The sequence below is a fragment of the Haliotis rubra genome, unplaced genomic scaffold (assembly GCF_003918875.1).
Source record: "Haliotis rubra isolate DU_JTF1 unplaced genomic scaffold, ASM391887v1 Scf460, whole genome shotgun sequence".
NCBI lineage: Eukaryota > Metazoa > Mollusca > Gastropoda > Lepetellida > Haliotidae > Haliotis > Haliotis rubra.
Window position 1 is genome coordinate 424,911 of NW_025767147.1, and position 18,719 is coordinate 443,629.

The 18,719-nt window shown below is 41.3% G+C and overlaps 1 protein-coding gene across 1 annotated transcript; it reads right to left on the bottom strand.

The window, feature by feature from the left end:
* Positions 1–572: 572 nt before the first annotated feature.
* LOC124290282 (protein brambleberry-like) lies at positions 573–11,887 on the bottom strand. Its single transcript, XM_046726993.1, is given in 12 exon segments — positions 573–859; positions 1,331–1,455; positions 3,398–3,516; positions 4,173–4,340; positions 4,852–4,972; positions 4,974–5,059; positions 6,160–6,339; positions 6,860–6,976; positions 8,026–8,248; positions 9,034–9,219; positions 10,030–10,158; positions 11,626–11,887. Coding segments are annotated over 12 exon segments (1,800 nt in total). The 5' UTR covers positions 11,857–11,887; the 3' UTR covers positions 573–744.
* Between the last annotated feature and the right edge of the window lie 6,832 nt (positions 11,888–18,719).

The window sequence follows — 18,719 nt, forward strand, 5'->3', positions numbered from 1 at the left end:
CAGAAAAAAGCACTGGACTCAGACGTCTGGCAATGGATTATTTCCACCCCTGGATTATCCCCAGCTTTTACTTCACTCCCACCATGATTGATTCCATTTCTATATATCCTGAATATCAATCATTTTACTTAATGTCATTCAGAAACATTTGGGCGATAATTGATTAAGGAACATCCTGTATTGTCGTGTAATAAGATCCCTTCAACAATAAACATGATTCAAATGTGGAATCTTACACAAAACAAATATAATTACCGATAAGGGAATTGAAAACATACAGAAATGAATGTTTATTCTATTTGGGGGATGATAGAGGGTCTTAAACATAATTTACAATATAAACGTATAGAAACAAATAAAGGAACACAGGAAAATTCAAGCGTTCCTTTATTATTTTCCCGTTTTCATCACCTCAGTGCTATTCAACTGACTGACTGACTGAGTTTGGTTTTACGCCGCTTTTAGCAATATTCCAGCAACATCACGGCGGGGGACACCAGAAATGGGCTTCACACATTGTACCCGGGTCTTCGGCGTGACGAGACAACGCTTTAACCATTAGGATACCCCACCGCCCCCAGTGCTATTCAAAGCTTGTGATGAAAACTAGAAACTATTAAAGGAATGCTTGAATTGTCAAGTGTTCCTTTATTTGTTTCTGTACGTATAGAATAAAAATTGTAAAAACTTGTTCTATATATATTTGTGGCGAACAGCTCAAACAGACATAAGAAGAGTGTGAGTCTACGTCCTGAAGTGTCGATGGCAGTATTCTTGTCCAGTCATTGACTGCATGCGGCAGGGGGCACCTGTCCTGGTGATGGCCAGACAACGTGACGCTAGAGATGGAGTGGATGCCCTGTAACAAACAAATAGAATACACAATACATGGAATAGTCATTGATAATTGTTGCAGTTTCAAACTTTAGCTGTTCAGTTATGGATTTAAGAACATATGTTTTAATTGTAGCAATAGCAGAACCGCTGGTCTGATGACTTGCCTTGTCTGCACAGGGGAGCTAACTCCTGAATGACTAATTTGGTTACAGCATCCAAGCATCAGATCTAACTGTATCATGGCTGCCACCAGTGAGCAAGCAGCTATAAAATAATCTTGAAAAATTGTAGCCATAATGAGAACTTCTGGTCTGACGACTTGCCTTGTCTACAACAGGGAGATAACCCACGTATGAGTAATGGGCTTACAGTGAGATCTTTCAAACAATGTGCAAGTAGCATAATAATCTGGAAACCCCCAATGTAGTGAAATGGTCTAAATGCCCTACCTTGACTACTATGGCAACACGGCCCCTCTCCCATGTACACCTACCTTGATGACTGTGGTGTGCCCGATATTGGGGTGCGGGAACCTGATGAGAATCTGGCTGGTGAGGACCTGTTTGGTGTCTCCCCTCCAAGCTGGTTCAGCAACACCCTGCGCACCTGGTTCACTTCCTGTGCACATAGAACCCCTTGTGTAAACAATGCTAAACACAGAACCCCTTGTGTGAAACAATGCTAAACACAGAACCCCTTGTGTAAAACAATGCTAAACACAGAACCCCTTGTGTAAAACAATGCTGAACACAGAACCCCTTGTGTAAAACAATGCTAAACACAGAACCCCTTGTGTAAAACAATGCTGAACACAGAACCCCTTGTGTAAAACAATGCTAAACACAGAACCCCTTGTGTAAAACAATGCTAAACACAGAACCCCTTGTGTAAAACAATGCTAAACACAGAACCCCTTGTGTAAAACAATGCTAAACACAGAACCCCTTGTGTAAAACAATGCTGAACACAGAACCCCTTGTGTAAAACAATGCTGAACACAGAACCCCTTGTGTAAAACAATGCTGAACACAGAACCCCTTGTGTAAAACAATGCTAAACACAGAACCCCTTGTGTAAAACAATGCTAAACACAGAACCCCTTGTGTAAAACAATGCTGAACACAGAACCCCTTGTGTAAAAACAATGCTAAACACAGAACCCCTTGTGTAAAACAATGCTGAACACAGAACCCTTGTGTAAAACAATGCTGAACACAGAACCCCTTGTGTAAAACAATGCTGAACACAGAACCCCTTGTGTAAAACAATGCTGAACACAGAACCCCTTGTGTAAAACAATGCTAAACACAGAACCCCTTGTGTAAAACAATGCTGAACACAGAACCCCTTGTGTAAAACAATGCTAAACACAGATGCTTGTGTGTAAAACAATGCTGAACACAGAACCCCTTGTGTAAAACAATGCTGAACACAGAACCCTTGTGTAAAACAATGCTGAACCCCTTGTAAAACAATGCTAAACACAGAACCCCTTGTGTAAAACAATGCTAAACACAGAACCCCTTGTGTAAAACAATGCTGACAACATAGAACATCTTGTGGGAAACTTGTGTAAAACAATGCTAAACACAGAACCCCTTGTGTAAAACAATGCTGAACATAGAACCCCTTGTGAACATCTTGTAAAACAATGCTGAACATAGAACCCCTTGAGTAAAACAATGCTAAACACAGAACCCCTTGTGTAAAACAATGCTGAACACAGAACCCCTTGTGTAAAACAATGCTAAACACAGAACCCCTTGTGTAAAACAATGCTAAACACAGAACCCCTTGTGTAAAACAATGCTAAACACAGAACCCCTTGTGTAAAACAATGCTAAACACAGAACCCCTTGTGTAAAACAATGCTGAACACAGAACCCCTTGTGTAAAACAATGCTGAACACAGAACCTCTTGTGTAAAACAATGCTAAACACAGAACCCCTAGTGTAAAACAATGCTGAACACAGAACCCCTTGTGTAAAACAATGCTGAACACAGAACCCCTGGTTATTGCACATACATAGTGCACACGTATCTTGACACACACTTCTGTGTAGAAGCATGTACTTGTTCGGACAAACAGCATGCTCATAGTGGTATTCCATGGAGACACAACAAAGCAGATTAACATGGATACCGAACCCTGACACATCATGCTGACTGCAAGCTGACCAGTCCTTTTATCTTCATAATCCTCTGGGCAGTGGGGTAGCCTAGTGGTTAAAGCATTCGAACCATCATCATGCGACTGCGAGCTGACCAGGATTTGATCTTCCTACACGGGTACAAAGTGTAAAGCCCATTTCTGGTGTCCCCCGCCGTAATATTGCTGGAATGTTTCTAAAAGCGGTGTAAAACTAAACTCACTCACTCACTAATAATGCTGAATGTTAGGCAGGGTAACAACTACCATCATTCAGCATAGTAAGACCTAGCCAGGGAATCGACCCACTGACCTTACACTATCTGAGCACACGCTCTATCCATTAAACCAGGGCAGGAATCTACATCTTGTGTTACATCTTGTGGAGATGTACAACACACTGCACCTACCTCAATAGTACTGTCTGGCTGCTGGACATTGTTCCTGGGGACTTCTTGGGGGGTCCGGACATCCGGGATGGCGTCCCCAGCACATGGCTGGGAGGTGCTCTGGTTCAGACTGTCAGTCACTGCAAAGTCACACTGGACACTCAGCTGGAGAGGCAACTACAGCGATAACCTACAGTACGAGGCTATCATCAAAGAGTCCATCATTAGAGTTTGAGCAAAGACAATTTTACATACTTTAGTTGGAAAATCATGCATGAAAATTGTTTCTGTACCCTTGCAAGACGATACACTTGCTAAAGTACTTACTACTAATTTAATGACACTCCCTACCAAAGCGTTTGGTCAGCTAAATATCTCAAAATGAATTGTAATAACCGCTAAGAACATCTGTCTACAGAAAGCATTTCCTTTTGAAGCTGCTCTGAAATATTTATATCTTAAATGTTTCCACTCGATTTGACTTGAATATACGTATCTTGATAGAAATCATATCATGGGACTAGACTTTTCGAAACATTCATGGCCCTACAAACTTCTTAAGCCCATTCTTAACACACTGGCTATGACCAAAGTTAAGAATTCTTAGGCTATTAACGTTTCGAAAATCTAGGCCATGACCTGTGGCCTTCCTGTATAGTTTCACTCCTATAACATGCATGGAAATATTTATATCCAAAAGGTTTCCACTCAAAGTGAATATGTGTATCGTGATACATATCGTGAGCTATGTATCGCGATACCTTGCTGCATAACATGCAATGCAGACAATACTCACTGGTATTGTACAGCCTGCCTAGTGTGCTGGTCAGCTCCCTCAGCTCGTCAGAGGACAATGGTGCCGACTGACCAGACGAAGATGGAGAGAATGTGATTGCTGATGACGATGACCCTGGTGAGCTGTTGTACTGCAGGTTGCTGCGGATCCAAGTCAGGGCCCAGTAGGCTGAGTATGAAAGAATATGTGAGCTGGGTTTTATGCACTTTTAGCAATATTCCAGAATTCCAGTGATCAACAGCATGAGCAGCGATCTACGCAACTGGGATATGATGACATGTGCCAACCAAGTCAGCGAGTCTGACCATGCGATTCCGTTAGTCAAGTAGCTGAAGACCAATTCTAACCTGTATCTTCACGGGTATGATGTTAGGAATACCTTCACATTATCATAGGCCATCATTTTGATTACTCTGCAAAATTAATTCTTTAATCCATATATCAAACAACAACATTCTTATTCTGAAAATGTCAAATGTTGTACAGGGCGGGTGGGGTAGCCTAGTGGTTAAAGTATTGGCTCGTCACGCCGAAGACCCGGATTCGAATCCCCTCATCAGTACAATGTGAGAAGCCCATTTCTGGTGTCCCCTGCCGTGATGTTGCTGGACTATTGCTAAAAGCGGCGTACAACCAAACTCAGTCAGTCAAATGTTGTACAAGACAAAGGTATAGTTACCCATAGATGTCGAGAAGATGAAGGCTGTCATGCCGGCGAAGTCTAGGCTGGTGCTGTAGCTGATCTCTGCAGCAGCATTGGAGACGATGACAATCAGGAGGAGGAAGCGAGAGAAGAGCGGGGAGATGGAGGAATGCAGCAGCCACTACCATCAGCAGGAAGTACGCAATGTGAAACACGCAGCTGGTCAACAGCTGCAGTTTGTCATCTGTGAAACACAAAACTCAGAAATGTGTCAAGTCAAATATCACAACTCCTTTGTTTATAGAGTATTAAAGTACTGCACCTACTCCAATGAAATTTAAAAATGTCAAAATTGTACCCATGCAATACTGTATAATTTTCTTCAGAAAGTGAATAACAATGATAATTATGATAATTGCATGTACTCAAAACATACTCAAGACCTAGGTCGGGTTCACAAAGCAATCCTCAATATTATGACTTGTAAATCAGTTGTGTCTCTCAATATATGGAACCTTGTTGGAGAGTAAACACTGTTTAAAGGGCTACAGTTGCTTAGTGGAATGGTTTCCAGAGTGACACACCTTTCTAAACAGTATTTCAGAGATCAAAATTATATCACCTTGTGCCAGCTTAACGTGGGAAGAAAACAAGTTGTGTAGGGATTGAAATTTTCCACTTCAGTACAATAACAAGCATGGTTCAGACAAACCAACAAACACAATCAAGGCAAACTGGAATTCAAACCCAGGATCTTAGGTCTCTGATATTCCTAAGAGATTCATTTCAGGCCAGAAAATTGCTATGCCTCGAATCACTAGACTCCCAAACCAAATCATACACTTGCACACTGACAAACCTTTTTTTTTTTTGTCATGGACAAGTGTAAACATTATTTCATTGGTCCTTATTTTTAAGTTAGTCCAGATTGAACATGAAAGAGATGTTTACTGTGTTTGTATATTCATAAGTTTTATTGAGTTCTAATTTGGGGCCAAACTGAATCATTGAGAACTGGTTCAGAATTACAGCTTTCAAATACTACTGACTGACTGACTGAGTTTGGTTTTACACCGCTTTTAGCAATATTCCAGCAACATCACGGCAGGGGACACCAGAAATGGGCTTCACATATTGTACCCATGTGGGGATTCGAACCCAGGTCTTCGGCATGACGAGCCAACGCTTTAACCATTAGGCTACCCGCCGCCCCCCTTCAAATACTAGTTGTCAATGACTACATCATTGGATTTTCGCTTGTCCTCAGCACAACTTAGTAGTCTGTGGCTGGCAGACAAGGGTGTTTTTTCCAGGCTGGCCTGGGAGGTATGGACAACAACTGACCTGCTCCCCCCAACAGCTGGGAGATCCAGCCTATCTTCCTTTCCATGTTCTCCTGCATCTCTGCCACGGCTCCCAGCAAGCTGGTCACTGTCGTGTTGATCTTCTGCAGATTGGAGAACATCTCCTCATAGTTGGCTGTCATTTTGTTGTGGCTCGTCAGCAGGTGCTTGGTGCTGGAGTCTGTAACCATGGCAACATGATACATAACAGGCAAGACTGACATTAGGTGCTTAGTGCTGCAGATCTGTAACAATGGCAACATGACAGATAATAGTCAAAACTGGGCTGTGGACACTTAGTGCGGGTGTTTGTAACCATGGCAACATGAGACATGACAGGCAAGTCTGGGCAATAAGTGCTGGGGATCAGTAACCATGGCTAGAGAGTAACTGCTTAGTGCTTGACTCAGTTACCATGACAACATAACATATTGCAGACAAGGCTGGACAGTAGGGTCTTGATTCTGACCTCTGTAACCATGGTAACAAGTGCATAATTTGTCACAGACCTATACAACACTGGGAAGACATCTGTATCATGTCAGAGATCTCGATATAATTTATTTGTGACTGTTTATGATAAACCCTTGTATGTACTGTGTTATTAGAGATGACATTGTTGTGATTGTAGGGTTAGAAAATCATCTTAGGAAATGCAGTGTTTGTCAGCCGTAAGACTCTTGTACGGAATATGACAGTACCAAGTTTATCAAAGGCATCCTTGGCTCTGCTGTGGATGTTCTTGAGATCCTCTAGGATAGTCTGATGGTTCTGTCTCTGGGCAGACTCCTGGTCCTGCAGCTGTTCTCGGGTCAGATCTGTCACATCATCATCATCATCATCATCAAAGTATCATTGAATAAAGTTTTCAATAACAAGGATTTTAGGTGCTCATTTCCACAGCCAAAGCGTGGCAAGACAAGATCAAGGTTTATAACCCTGATTTTGTCTTGGAATGTTTGAACACCTCTTTATCTCCTCAACCTCAAACTTGAGGAAATATTTAGTATCTAACATCAAACATTTGAAAAGTCACAGTCTCTTGTGGATCAGGGCTGGAAATAACTTTAAAATTGCTAGTGTACTCCGGTACAGTGGCACAAGTAAAATCACTTGCCCTGATAATTTTTCCACTATACTGGCCGATTTGCTTGTTGATTTTTTAAATAAACAACATAATTAACATTGGAAAGTCAACTGGACACCTGTACAGTGTGATATACAAATTTGCTTGCCCGACAGAAAAAAACACTGGACTCGGGCGTCGGGCAATGGGTTATTTCCACCCCTGGTGGATACATTCTTACTTGTATATTTACCATATTATAAGCACCCTGCCAGTATGTACCGGTAAGTTAATTGTGTGAGTACATTCCTTGTCAATTTGTGGAGTGCTTATTTCAGTGAATAGAGCAATTAAAAACAGATGGCATACAAACTTTTTCATTCAAGGTTTTACAGGTGAATCGGCCAAGGTCTTTTTAGCAGATTAAAGGGAAAAAGTAAATTCAATTATGTAGTAGACAGCCGTGGCCATCAACAATTGAGAGCTTCATTCCTGAGATAGTTCTGATGTTTCTGTAACTATAGTTCACTCCGGTAGATCACGGGACAATTAGAGCTGAATACTGGAGCGAACTATAACTGTTAAATATTACAATGATACATTTAATTGATCTTACAACTACAATGCACTTGGTTTTTACACACAAGACATGTACATAATAATATATAATCATGTCTTGAACAGGTATATAAACATCAGAATGATCTCGGGAACATACTCGAAAAACGAAGCTCTCGATCGGTTACGAGCGAAGCTGTTTAATACAAAGGACTTTTCAAGCCTGTAGAAATCAGATCCTACCAAGCTCCTGTTTAATCTTCTGTGTCATGCTGGCAAGTTCCTTGTTCCCTGTGGCAATGAGGGACTTCTCCTTGGTCAGCTCCTGGATGTTGTCCTTGATGTGTGTGAACACACCCTCCTGGGCTGATTGTAGACTCTGATGGGTGATCAGCAGTTCCTGCTGGCTCTCAAACAGCTTCCGTATCGTCTCGGTGGTCATCAGATGAAGCTGCTCTTGCCCATCCTGACACACACCACAGTGACGTCAATATGACAGGGAAGTGTATGTATATAATATATCTAATTTAGAAAAATGTATTCCGAGGTAAACGTTGGAACAAAACAGAAATTTAGATGGATGACTCCAATTGTAGCACAGTGAAAATACCAAACATGCACAGTTGGTGAAAATGGAAAATGTGACAGTCAACTGGCTTGGTGATGTGGTTTTGATGTGCCGGCACGGGTCAAGGGTGAGATGCATTTTTTGTTTCAAGGCTAGAACAGTACAGGGATTGTCAACCACACTTGATGGCAGAATGAAGAGTAAACCAATTAGTATGAGTGAGGATAAGGAATAATTATCAGTATTGTGCTATATTGCAACACACTTATCTTCATTGCCATACTTAGCAACATACCAGGATAGTCATAAATTCAAGGGAGATTACTATGTGAGTGAGTGAGTGACTTTGGTTTTATGCCACTTTTAGAAATATTCCAGCAATATCACGGCGGGGGACACCAGAAATGGGCTTCACATATAGTACCCATGTGGGGAATCGAACCCGGGTCTTCAGTGTGATGAGCGGACGCTTTAACCATTAAGCTACCCCACTGCCCCCTACTATGTGAAACAAAAACTACTTTGTCTTTCTGCCATCTTGTCAATCAGTTTTGGAGGAAAATATCCTCATGATCATTTTGAATGGATTTCAGCGTAGACTAAAGTAAAATGATACAAATAATAAAAAAATCAAAATGCCACATGGGATCCCCATGTGGTACAATATTTGTTGACATGCTTACCTTCAGTTCTTTCATGACCTCGGTCTGACCGTGGGCACTGGTCATCAGGTTGTTGACTGTGGCCTCTGTGAGACGATGGAATTGCGTCTGCTGTGCCTCGTAACACATGGCACGTGCTCGGTTACTCACGATCTGGTAGGTGTTCCATGTGGTAGTGTCCATGGGCTTTGTACACGACGCCAGAGTCTGAAAGGAGATTACCATACAATATGATAAACATCCCTGCATCTAACAGAGCTCAGATAAGATTTAGCTCATGTGGGTACTGTACCCACTGCATTTTTTTAGAGTGGGTATTATGAATGTTGAGTGGGTATTTCATTTTCCGTTACCCACTGCTTTCAAATATGTGCGTATTTCAGTCATTTTACTCACCTAAGTATTATGTCATTGAGTAAGTTTACTAAGCAGGTATGTTCTGCCTTATGTCATACCTAATCAAAACCAACTTAAATATAATGGAAATGATTTCATAAAAAATCACTCATCCTATACTGACAGAACACTTGCCCTATACTAACAGTACAACTTGATAGCAATCGATGTCTGTTTCATTACGCAAGCGATTTTTATAAATATATTTCGTACGCATTTGTTTTAAATTTTTGCCTATCTAGCATCTAAATACGTAATTGGTACGCAACAATTATTTTTCAATGTGTAATTGGAAATTTTCTATGCGTATTTTACCCGGATACGCAGCTTATCTGGGCCTCTGTCTAATCTAGCTTATGAATACAGTTCAACTTGATCAACAGAATGCATTGTCTTCAGCACATGTCTGTGTTTGCATATATAACTATATTTCATCACAAATGTTAAATGTAAGATATTATCAATGATACAATTTTCATATCGATAGTCAGGAATAATTCTTCCAACTGCAATAGTTCTGATTCTCAGTCTTCTTAGGTAGCAGTATCAATATCCAACATGAATGAAAACATGTGAGTACTGTGTGGCTTCGGTGATTACTATAATAAGTACAAATCTCACCATAGAGCTTGTGCAGGGGAAGACAGGTCTGTGCTCGGCCTCGGACTGACAGTTGAGAAGCTGCACGGCTAGTTTACCCAGCTCCTCTTCAGACAGATCACCACATTTTTTCCTCAAGTTGAAAACAACCTGTGTGATTGAATAAAAATGCTTGAAACAACATGTAAATGGTACAGCAGATTAGTATACTAGGATTCTGACTAGTGGATATAGTCGCAGAAGGGGCAACAAGAAGTTAACAAGAAGCAACCATGAAAAAAACCTCAAGAAAATATTATGTGTATTGCAGATTTGACATTATGATCAACATAAATTAACTCCTGCAATATTACAGAGTGCACGATTCTAAAGTGGAAATACTTTGAGAAAATTATCTTCTTATTATATGTTTTCACATGTTATACATTTTACTCTTGCTATACTGAGCTCGTTTGTGCCCAAAAGACATAGTACACACTCGGATGATAGTTTGTGTTCAAAGCTATCTTTAATAAGTTAGTGGCATGTAATACAGTTGTTCATGTGATAATCAAGAAAACACCAGATGTTCCAGATCGAGTGGTCGGGTTTGCAGAGTAATCATGATGATGGCCTATGATAATGTGAAGGTATTCCTAACATATTATAACCGTGACGATCCGTGTTAGAATTAGTCCTCAGCAACCCATTCTTGTCGTAGATGGCAACTAACGTAATTTGGTGGTCAGGCTCGCTGACCTGGTTGACACATGTCATCACATCCCAATTGTGTAGACTGATGCTCAGGCTGTTGATCACTGGATTGTCTGTTCCAGACACGATTATTTACAGACCGCCGCCATAAAGCTGGAATATTGCAGACTGTGGCATAAAACTAACTCACTCACTCACTGGGATAATAGTTCATCCAAGTGTTGGAGGTTATTCATGCGATCAACCACTGGTTTTACGGGTCGAACACAAACTTTTAGCAGTACTTATAGTAACACAAACTATACAGTCGTCTGAGCATAAGACTGACTGACTGACTGACTGACTGAGTTTGGTTTTACGCCGCTTTTAGCAATATTCCAGCAATATCACGGCGGGGGACACCAGAAATGGGCTTCACTCATTGTACCCATGTGGGGATTCGAACCCGGGTCTTCGTTGTGACGAGCCAACGCTTTAACCACTAGACTACCCCACCGCCCCCTGAGCATAAGACTGAGTGAAAGTAATATATTCATATCTCCACGTGCTTGTTTTCGTCACTACTGAAGATCTAAGGAGAGAAACGCAACATGCAGGAATCTTTGATTATTGACTGCAATTAAATACTTGTACATTCTCGCAGGACTAGGAAAGTTTGGAAAAAAACACGCCCAAGGGCTACAACACTAAAATCAAGTATGTGCAGCTTTATATTTCGACTTTGCCCAACATTTAAATCTATGACACATGCCTAAATCATTCATATCTACATGACACGTATCTGGATATTTAAGTTTTAACGGTTCACCATGATCGTGTTTTGATGTACCTAGGCTTTAGAATATTACCAAAATAAACATCTAGAAGAAGTGTAATACCCTGTCAACTGTGTGCAGACAAATAAGGTGACGATACTGTACTCACTATCTGATTACATGCATCCAATGTAGATAAATCCTTCAATGTTTTGGCAAATTCAAGAAAATGTTCGTCTGTCGAGATGACTTCAAACCTGGCGCCTGACCCCTGTTTCACGTCACCATTTTCTTTCTGCTGTGAATCGGATCCAAACAACCATTCCAGAACTGACTGGGATGGATAAATTGTAAAATATAGCGTTAACACGAAATAAATCTGATTTACAGGTCGCCACATATTCACATTCTGTTCGAACAGCCGACGAATCTAAAGCCGGAAGTAGAATTAGAAAGGTCCTCACTTGAGAGGTTGGCAACTGTTGATTGGTTAAAAAATCGTTAATGACAACTGATACTTTTTCGCGCTTGTTTTAAAAAAGTAAACAAATGCCACGTGTTTCATACTTATTTATACACACCAAAGTCTGATTGTTATGCCAATCGTTTGAGTTGTATTCGCTTAAACAAATCCTGATTATCTTCAACGTTTATGTACAACGTCAGCTGAACAAATATTTATACCTAGACATGAGATATGTTAGACACACACGGTCATGTACGCACGCACACAATATATCAGGGTCGGATCTAAAATTTTGGAGAAGGAGGGGGGAAGGGAGGGGGCTGGTGCACGCAACAATCATGAAGTCCAAAGGTTAGGGGCCCCCGGGAATTGTTTCTCAGGGGGAAAACATTCGGGGGAGGAGGAGGGGTGCGCGCACACACACCCTCCCTCCCCCCCCCAAATCTGGATCCACCCCTGAATATATACACTAGACACCTGCATCAGTCCATTTGTAATTAAGAATTACTTGTATTGTCAACGCACGAGCAACACTTAAACATTGTTATTTTTTCTTCCCTCAGTTTAAATGAATAATTTTGGTAATGTGTTGAAGTTCGGCAAGAAACGATCATAAATGCCGCACAAAGCAGGGAACCTAAACCAATAATAGAAAGTTTCATGTGTAAATAAACTTCTTTAATACGTTGAACAGACCATTCCGAAGAATATGCTTACTCCTTAGTCATTCATAAATTCTCTCTGTGTATCACTTCTAACTGTCATTCAAAGACTTACCCTAAGAAGTATCATCCTATGTCTTTTGGTACCAGGGAGCCAGTGGATCGAACCATCGACCTTCTGTTCTCTGGGCAGATGCCCTACCCGTTAGACCACGGACGCAGAGGACAGGGCAGAACAGTGGAAGCTTCTTACAAGGAACGTTAAGTACTGTTTTCATTCAATAATACGTGTGACTCCTGTCTGGCCAAACGTCTTATTCCCATCGATCCTGAATCGGTCTCAGCTGGGGGTTGTTCTATTTGTTTTTTCTCTTAAGTCGCACTCAGTGATTATCAAACTACATGTATATTACTCGTGCCTAAAGATTATCGACAATCAAGTGACATCATGAACATTGATCTTTGCCACTGAGATACGATGACATGCATCAACCAAGTCAACGAGATTGACCACCCGACCCCGTTAGTCTTCTCTAACGACATGCATCGGTTGTGAAGGCCAGTTCTACCCTGTATCATCTCAGGTACTTTAATATTTAAAAAATGAAATATGCCATACAGTATATTTGTCTGTGTTTCAATTCTACCGCCCTCCCTGAAATATTACTTCACCCCTTACCCACAACAAAAAAAACCCCCAAAACTCCAAACAAAACAAAACAACAATAAGAAAAAACCCAACCAGCCAACAATTTAAAAAAAAATAAATAAATAAACAAATAAATAAATAAATAAATTAAAAAAAAACACACAGCAAAAAACAAGCCACAAAAACATTACAAACAATAAAACAAACACCTAACAAAACAACACAAAACCAACGAAAAAAACCAACAGCTTTGTCTCACTGATTTTCATGGTTGTAGGTGAGAAACGGATAGCAATACGGATGACCTTTAACATTGTCTAACACATCACGGAGTTGTGAGTTTACATACGTAGGTAAGAGCCATCTGTAAAAAAAAATCCACCCTTTTGGCATTATAAGCCGATTGTTAAAGCTGGTCCACTTTGGCTGGGAGCAGCAGCCCTGCGTTCACTAGGCAAAACGTTACGGAACCAAAGGGAGACAACTACGAAAAGCAAATTGTACCACGCTGATGTGGAGAAAATCAAAGATGCGGACGTAAAATCCATGGCGCATTCCCACTGTAACATTCAGCCAAAGACATGTATACATATTTCATATTTGACACATGAGTCCATTCGACTAAGGCGTCACGATCCACAGCATCGTCACGCCGAAGACCCGGGTTCGATTCCCCACATGGGCACGTGTGAAGCCCATTTCTGGTGTCCCCCGCCGTGATATTGCTTGAATATTGCTAAAAGCGGCGTAAAACCCAACTCACTCAGTTACACACTGTGTGGGCCGATCATCTCTCATGAGTCTGGCTGCTAAACACAGTCACCCATCAATCTAGTCGACTAACAAATATTTATACCTAGACATGATAGTTATGTTAGACACACACACGGTCATGCACGTACTCAACATAACGGGCGGATCCAGAATTTTGGAGGAGGGTTGGGATGGGGTGGGGGATGGGTGGGTAGGGTGGGAGGTGCACATCAATCATGAATCCAAAGGTTAGGGGCCCCTGGGAAATGATTCTCAGGGGCAAAAAATTCGGGGGAGGAGGATCGAGGGGTGCGCACCCACGCACCCCCCATCTGGATCCGCCCCAGAGTGTAATATGACCAGTATGCTGTAGAGAGACATATGCCACACATCCAGCCGCATGCGTTATGATTATCTAACTATGAAACTATTGGAATTATACATGATCCCGTGGGAATACACCAATAGCAAGCCGGAATATCAAGAGTTGACACACTGGACTATTGCAAACCATGTGTAGTTTTGGAACTGGCGCATCAATTCTTACGTTATATATGCTAACCATCGTTGATGAGGGCATTTCTTAGGGTAGATCTATTTCTCTGCTATCTACAAAGTTCTCTACAATCTTTACATCATGGATAATCCAAGTTATAATATCTCCATATGTTTACATATACCGTGGACCCGATCGCCACAATATCTTTGTCTTGTGCGCGACTTCCTCACATGTATTTCTTCGACAACACCAACCTAGCACCGAATTTCTCTCGCTCATGAGTGTGTTTTGATTGGACAGCTATTTTTAGCATCGTGTTATAAAACTGACCAGGAAGGTTGACATTTTGTTATGATGGAGACATGCCAACCCAGTTGTGTGAATGTGTATTTTTGACCTGACTGAATCTTCTGCAAACGTTTGAAAAGTAACAGATAGGACCAAATTGTGACATGAATACACGAATAAATGCCATTTAGAAAGAGGTGAAATGTAAGGTTATATTTGGGATTATACATTCTCAGTAATGGAAAAATAGAAGGTGGACTACGTGTCTAGATCATGTACCCTGTGTACCGACCGGCTCCGTGGTGTAGTGGGTAGAGCGGAGGGTCGCGGGTTCGATTCCCGACCGCGTCATACCAAAAGACGTTAAAATATGGTACTTGTTGGTCCCTGCCTGGCGCTCGACATTCATGGGTACAACAAGGACTGGTCGGCTCGGAGTCAGTATAATGTGCCTGAGTGGGGTATTCATGCTTCACTGCGGCATGGTATCTCAGTGGGCTAGCACTATAAAACCAGCTTAAGTCTGAGCTATAGTACAAGCAGCCGCACATGCACGTCGTCTAATGAGCGAAATATTCTTAACTGCGACGGTAAACCCCATTTCACATCACCCTCCTCTCACAAGTGTAACTTATAACTCCCACGACGCGAAAGCTATGGATGCATAATGCTATTACACAGTGGTCAAATATAACATGTGTTATAATTGGGATTACACTTTCTCAGTATAGTCTTTAATTTATACTGGGTTGAGTCCCATCCGGGACTCGAAGTCTATCTCTCAAAGTCAGGCATCTTATCACCAGGGCGGTGAGGTAGCCTAATGGTTAAAGCGTTGGCTCGTCACGCCGAAGACCCGGGTTCGAATCCCCAAATAGGTACAATGTGTGAAGCTCATTTCTGGTGTCCCCCGTCGTGATGTTGCTGGAATATTGCTAAAAGCGGCGTAAAACCAAACTCAGTCAGTCAGTCTAATCACCAGCACACAAACTCAGCGGTCTTAAAACATTGAAGTTGGACAACTAGTAGTCTAAATCACGTGCCTTGTGTACCCCTCTGACAAGTGTAAATTGGCAAGTGTAAAATGTTGCATTGTGTATTCTCAAATATAACATATGTTAAGGTTGCGACAGTTAATTAAGGGAGAAAATTCATACCCGACCTGCCAGAGATGACCTGGACGTAATTTCCTTTATCAATTCCAGTTCCGTTTTCTGTCATTACAATCTGTTTTTTTTACCAAATCTGGTTAATAATCATCATCTGTTTCAAGACCTCATGATTTCACCCCTTTCCAGCCAGCTTTGTACCCATACATAAATATGGTGGAAAACATATTTTCATGATCAGGGTATGAAACTTCCAAAAATTTGAGCCAGACCACAGGGCTGGTCAGATGTAAAACTTACCAGCCCTGATTTAAACTTGCCTGCCCATAAAATATCTTCATATACATGTACATGTCTAATTTTAACCCGACCGTCGAGCAGGTGAATTTGAGAATCTGGCAGTCCGTGTTGAAAATAACCCGTCACGGGCGGTCGGGCAGGCGTTTCGAACGCTGATAATTTCCAGAGGTTGATTTTGGTTCCGTTTTGTCAAATGAAAGAGAACATAGACATAATCCCTACATGGAATGTGCCCGTTATAAACATGTCCACGTGTATTAATCTTTCTTTTGCCCATTCGGGGTATTTGTCATGAAAAGAATGAGATACCAGGGCTCCAGATAATTTTTCAACATCAGGAGTACGTACTCCTTATTTGTTCAATATAGGAGTACTGGAAAACCTTAAAGAGTACATTTAGAGTACTGAATGGAAGTTAACGGCGTATCAGTAATCTTGTGTTTCGTTTCATACATGTATATGCACCACAACATTGCTACTCTTGTGTAAACAGGTCAATAAATAATAAAACAATACTTTTTCAAATAAATACGTCTGTAAATGATTCTAAGACCCTAGACCATTGCCGTGGTGCGTATCTGCTTCGTTTTCTAAATTATTTCCTACCGTATCGTGCATATTTGTTGTACGTACATACGCCGACATGGCCCTTTATCTGGAGCCCTGCATATGATACACTGCACGATCGATGTAACCCACTTCGGTATTGTAGTTTGGCTGTGATAAAGACGTGAGTCTTCATGTGTGAGTGAGTGAGTGAGAGAGAGAGAGAGAGATGAGAGAGAGAGAGAGAGAGAGAGAGAGAGAGAGAGAGAGAGAGAGAGAGAGAGAGAGAGAGAGAGAGAGAGAGAGTCGCGTCTGATCCCCCACAGCCATTTTAAATCAATAATTGATGTTAATATTCGGGGTTTAATGTTGAAAGGCTAAGAAACGTATGTAGACACACATGGAGTCTACGTCATTATTTCAACTGTCGATTCTACCTACTGCATTTGAGACACGGTGAAGTCATAAAACACTGAAGTTATGGCCATACGGTTTACAGGCCAGTCATTTCTATTTCAATATTTGGAACAAGTCTACAGGTGATATAACAGGACCTTTCGTATTTTCTAGAAATTTTGGAATCTCTAGTTTTCAAAAACAAACTTGAAAGTGTCATGCACAATGTGTTTTCAGAGAGATTACATGGCTACCACGATTACCACATGTAAAAGGATAGGTCAATGCCATGAAAATATATATTTACATATTTTTGGAATGTTGTTTTTGTCTTCCGATCCACGTGAAAAAACAAGATCACGTGGACAGATCTCCTTGAAATCCAAGGTTTTATATCGGATTATTCTTATCTGTACATAAAAAAACAGAACTGTGTATTTGCTATCATAGCCTCATAGAATTGATTTTTTTAATATGTACTTCGCTCATTTTGGTTTAAAAGACATATATCAAAATATGAGACCACAATCGTAGGTTTAGATCTCAGAGTCCCAAAGTTTATGAATTCGGCGTTCCCAAGATGACGATATGGTTTTGGGCGTTACCATGGTAACCATTACTTTCGCTGATGTTCAGAAGTGTTCAGAATCTTCAGTAAACGTTTATCCCGTTCATCCTGAAATTATCACAGCCAATCTATTACTTGGATGCTATATAAACTCTGTCAAAAAAGAAACGCAACCCCTGTCCGCAGATATGAAAAATTCGTTTGAATGAAGTTATTGCTTCCAAACTAAATTTGATTCGAATGTATTGAAATGATACACGTAATTAATGAAGATTACCATCCAAACAACTGCATTTGTACGCATAAGTGTATTTTATTGCTTATTCCGTCACAACGCATGAAATGACCCTCATGGTGACTTCGCACAAAAAAAACACATGCAAATCATGAAAATGGCAGTTAATGTAGGGGTGTATAAAAGCCCATGTGCTTCCGTATTATATTCATTCATTTGTCGCCGAAAAGCTGTGTTAAAAATGCCACGATTGAGTGCTGCCGACCGAAATATCGCCATTGGTCGTGTTCCAAGCCGGAGAAAGTTTTGGAACTGTTGCACGGCACCTAAATGTTCACAAAACAACGATATCCCGACTTTGGAGCCGCTACAACAACTTCAATTTGACCAACGATCGCCCGAGAAGTGGAAGGCCAAGAATCACGACCCCTTCAAGATCGGTACATCCGGGTCCATCACCTGCGTAATCGGCATGCCCTACCAACCGTGACTGCCACACAAATACCAGGTTTGAGGAGAGTGTCAGCGCAAACGATTAGGAACCGTCTGAAAGAAGCGGGTTTACGTGCCTGTAGACCAGTTGTTGGACCTGTACTACGCCCCTACATCGACGCCGACGACTCAGGTGGTGCAACAACGTAAGGATACGGACTTTACAAAACTGGAGGCGAATCTGGTTTTCTGATGAATCACGTTTTCTTTTGCAACGTCACGACGGAAGACAGCGTCTGTATAGGAGACGTCATAAACGTTTGCGCCCATCTGCGTCCGACAGGTGGACAGATTTGGCGG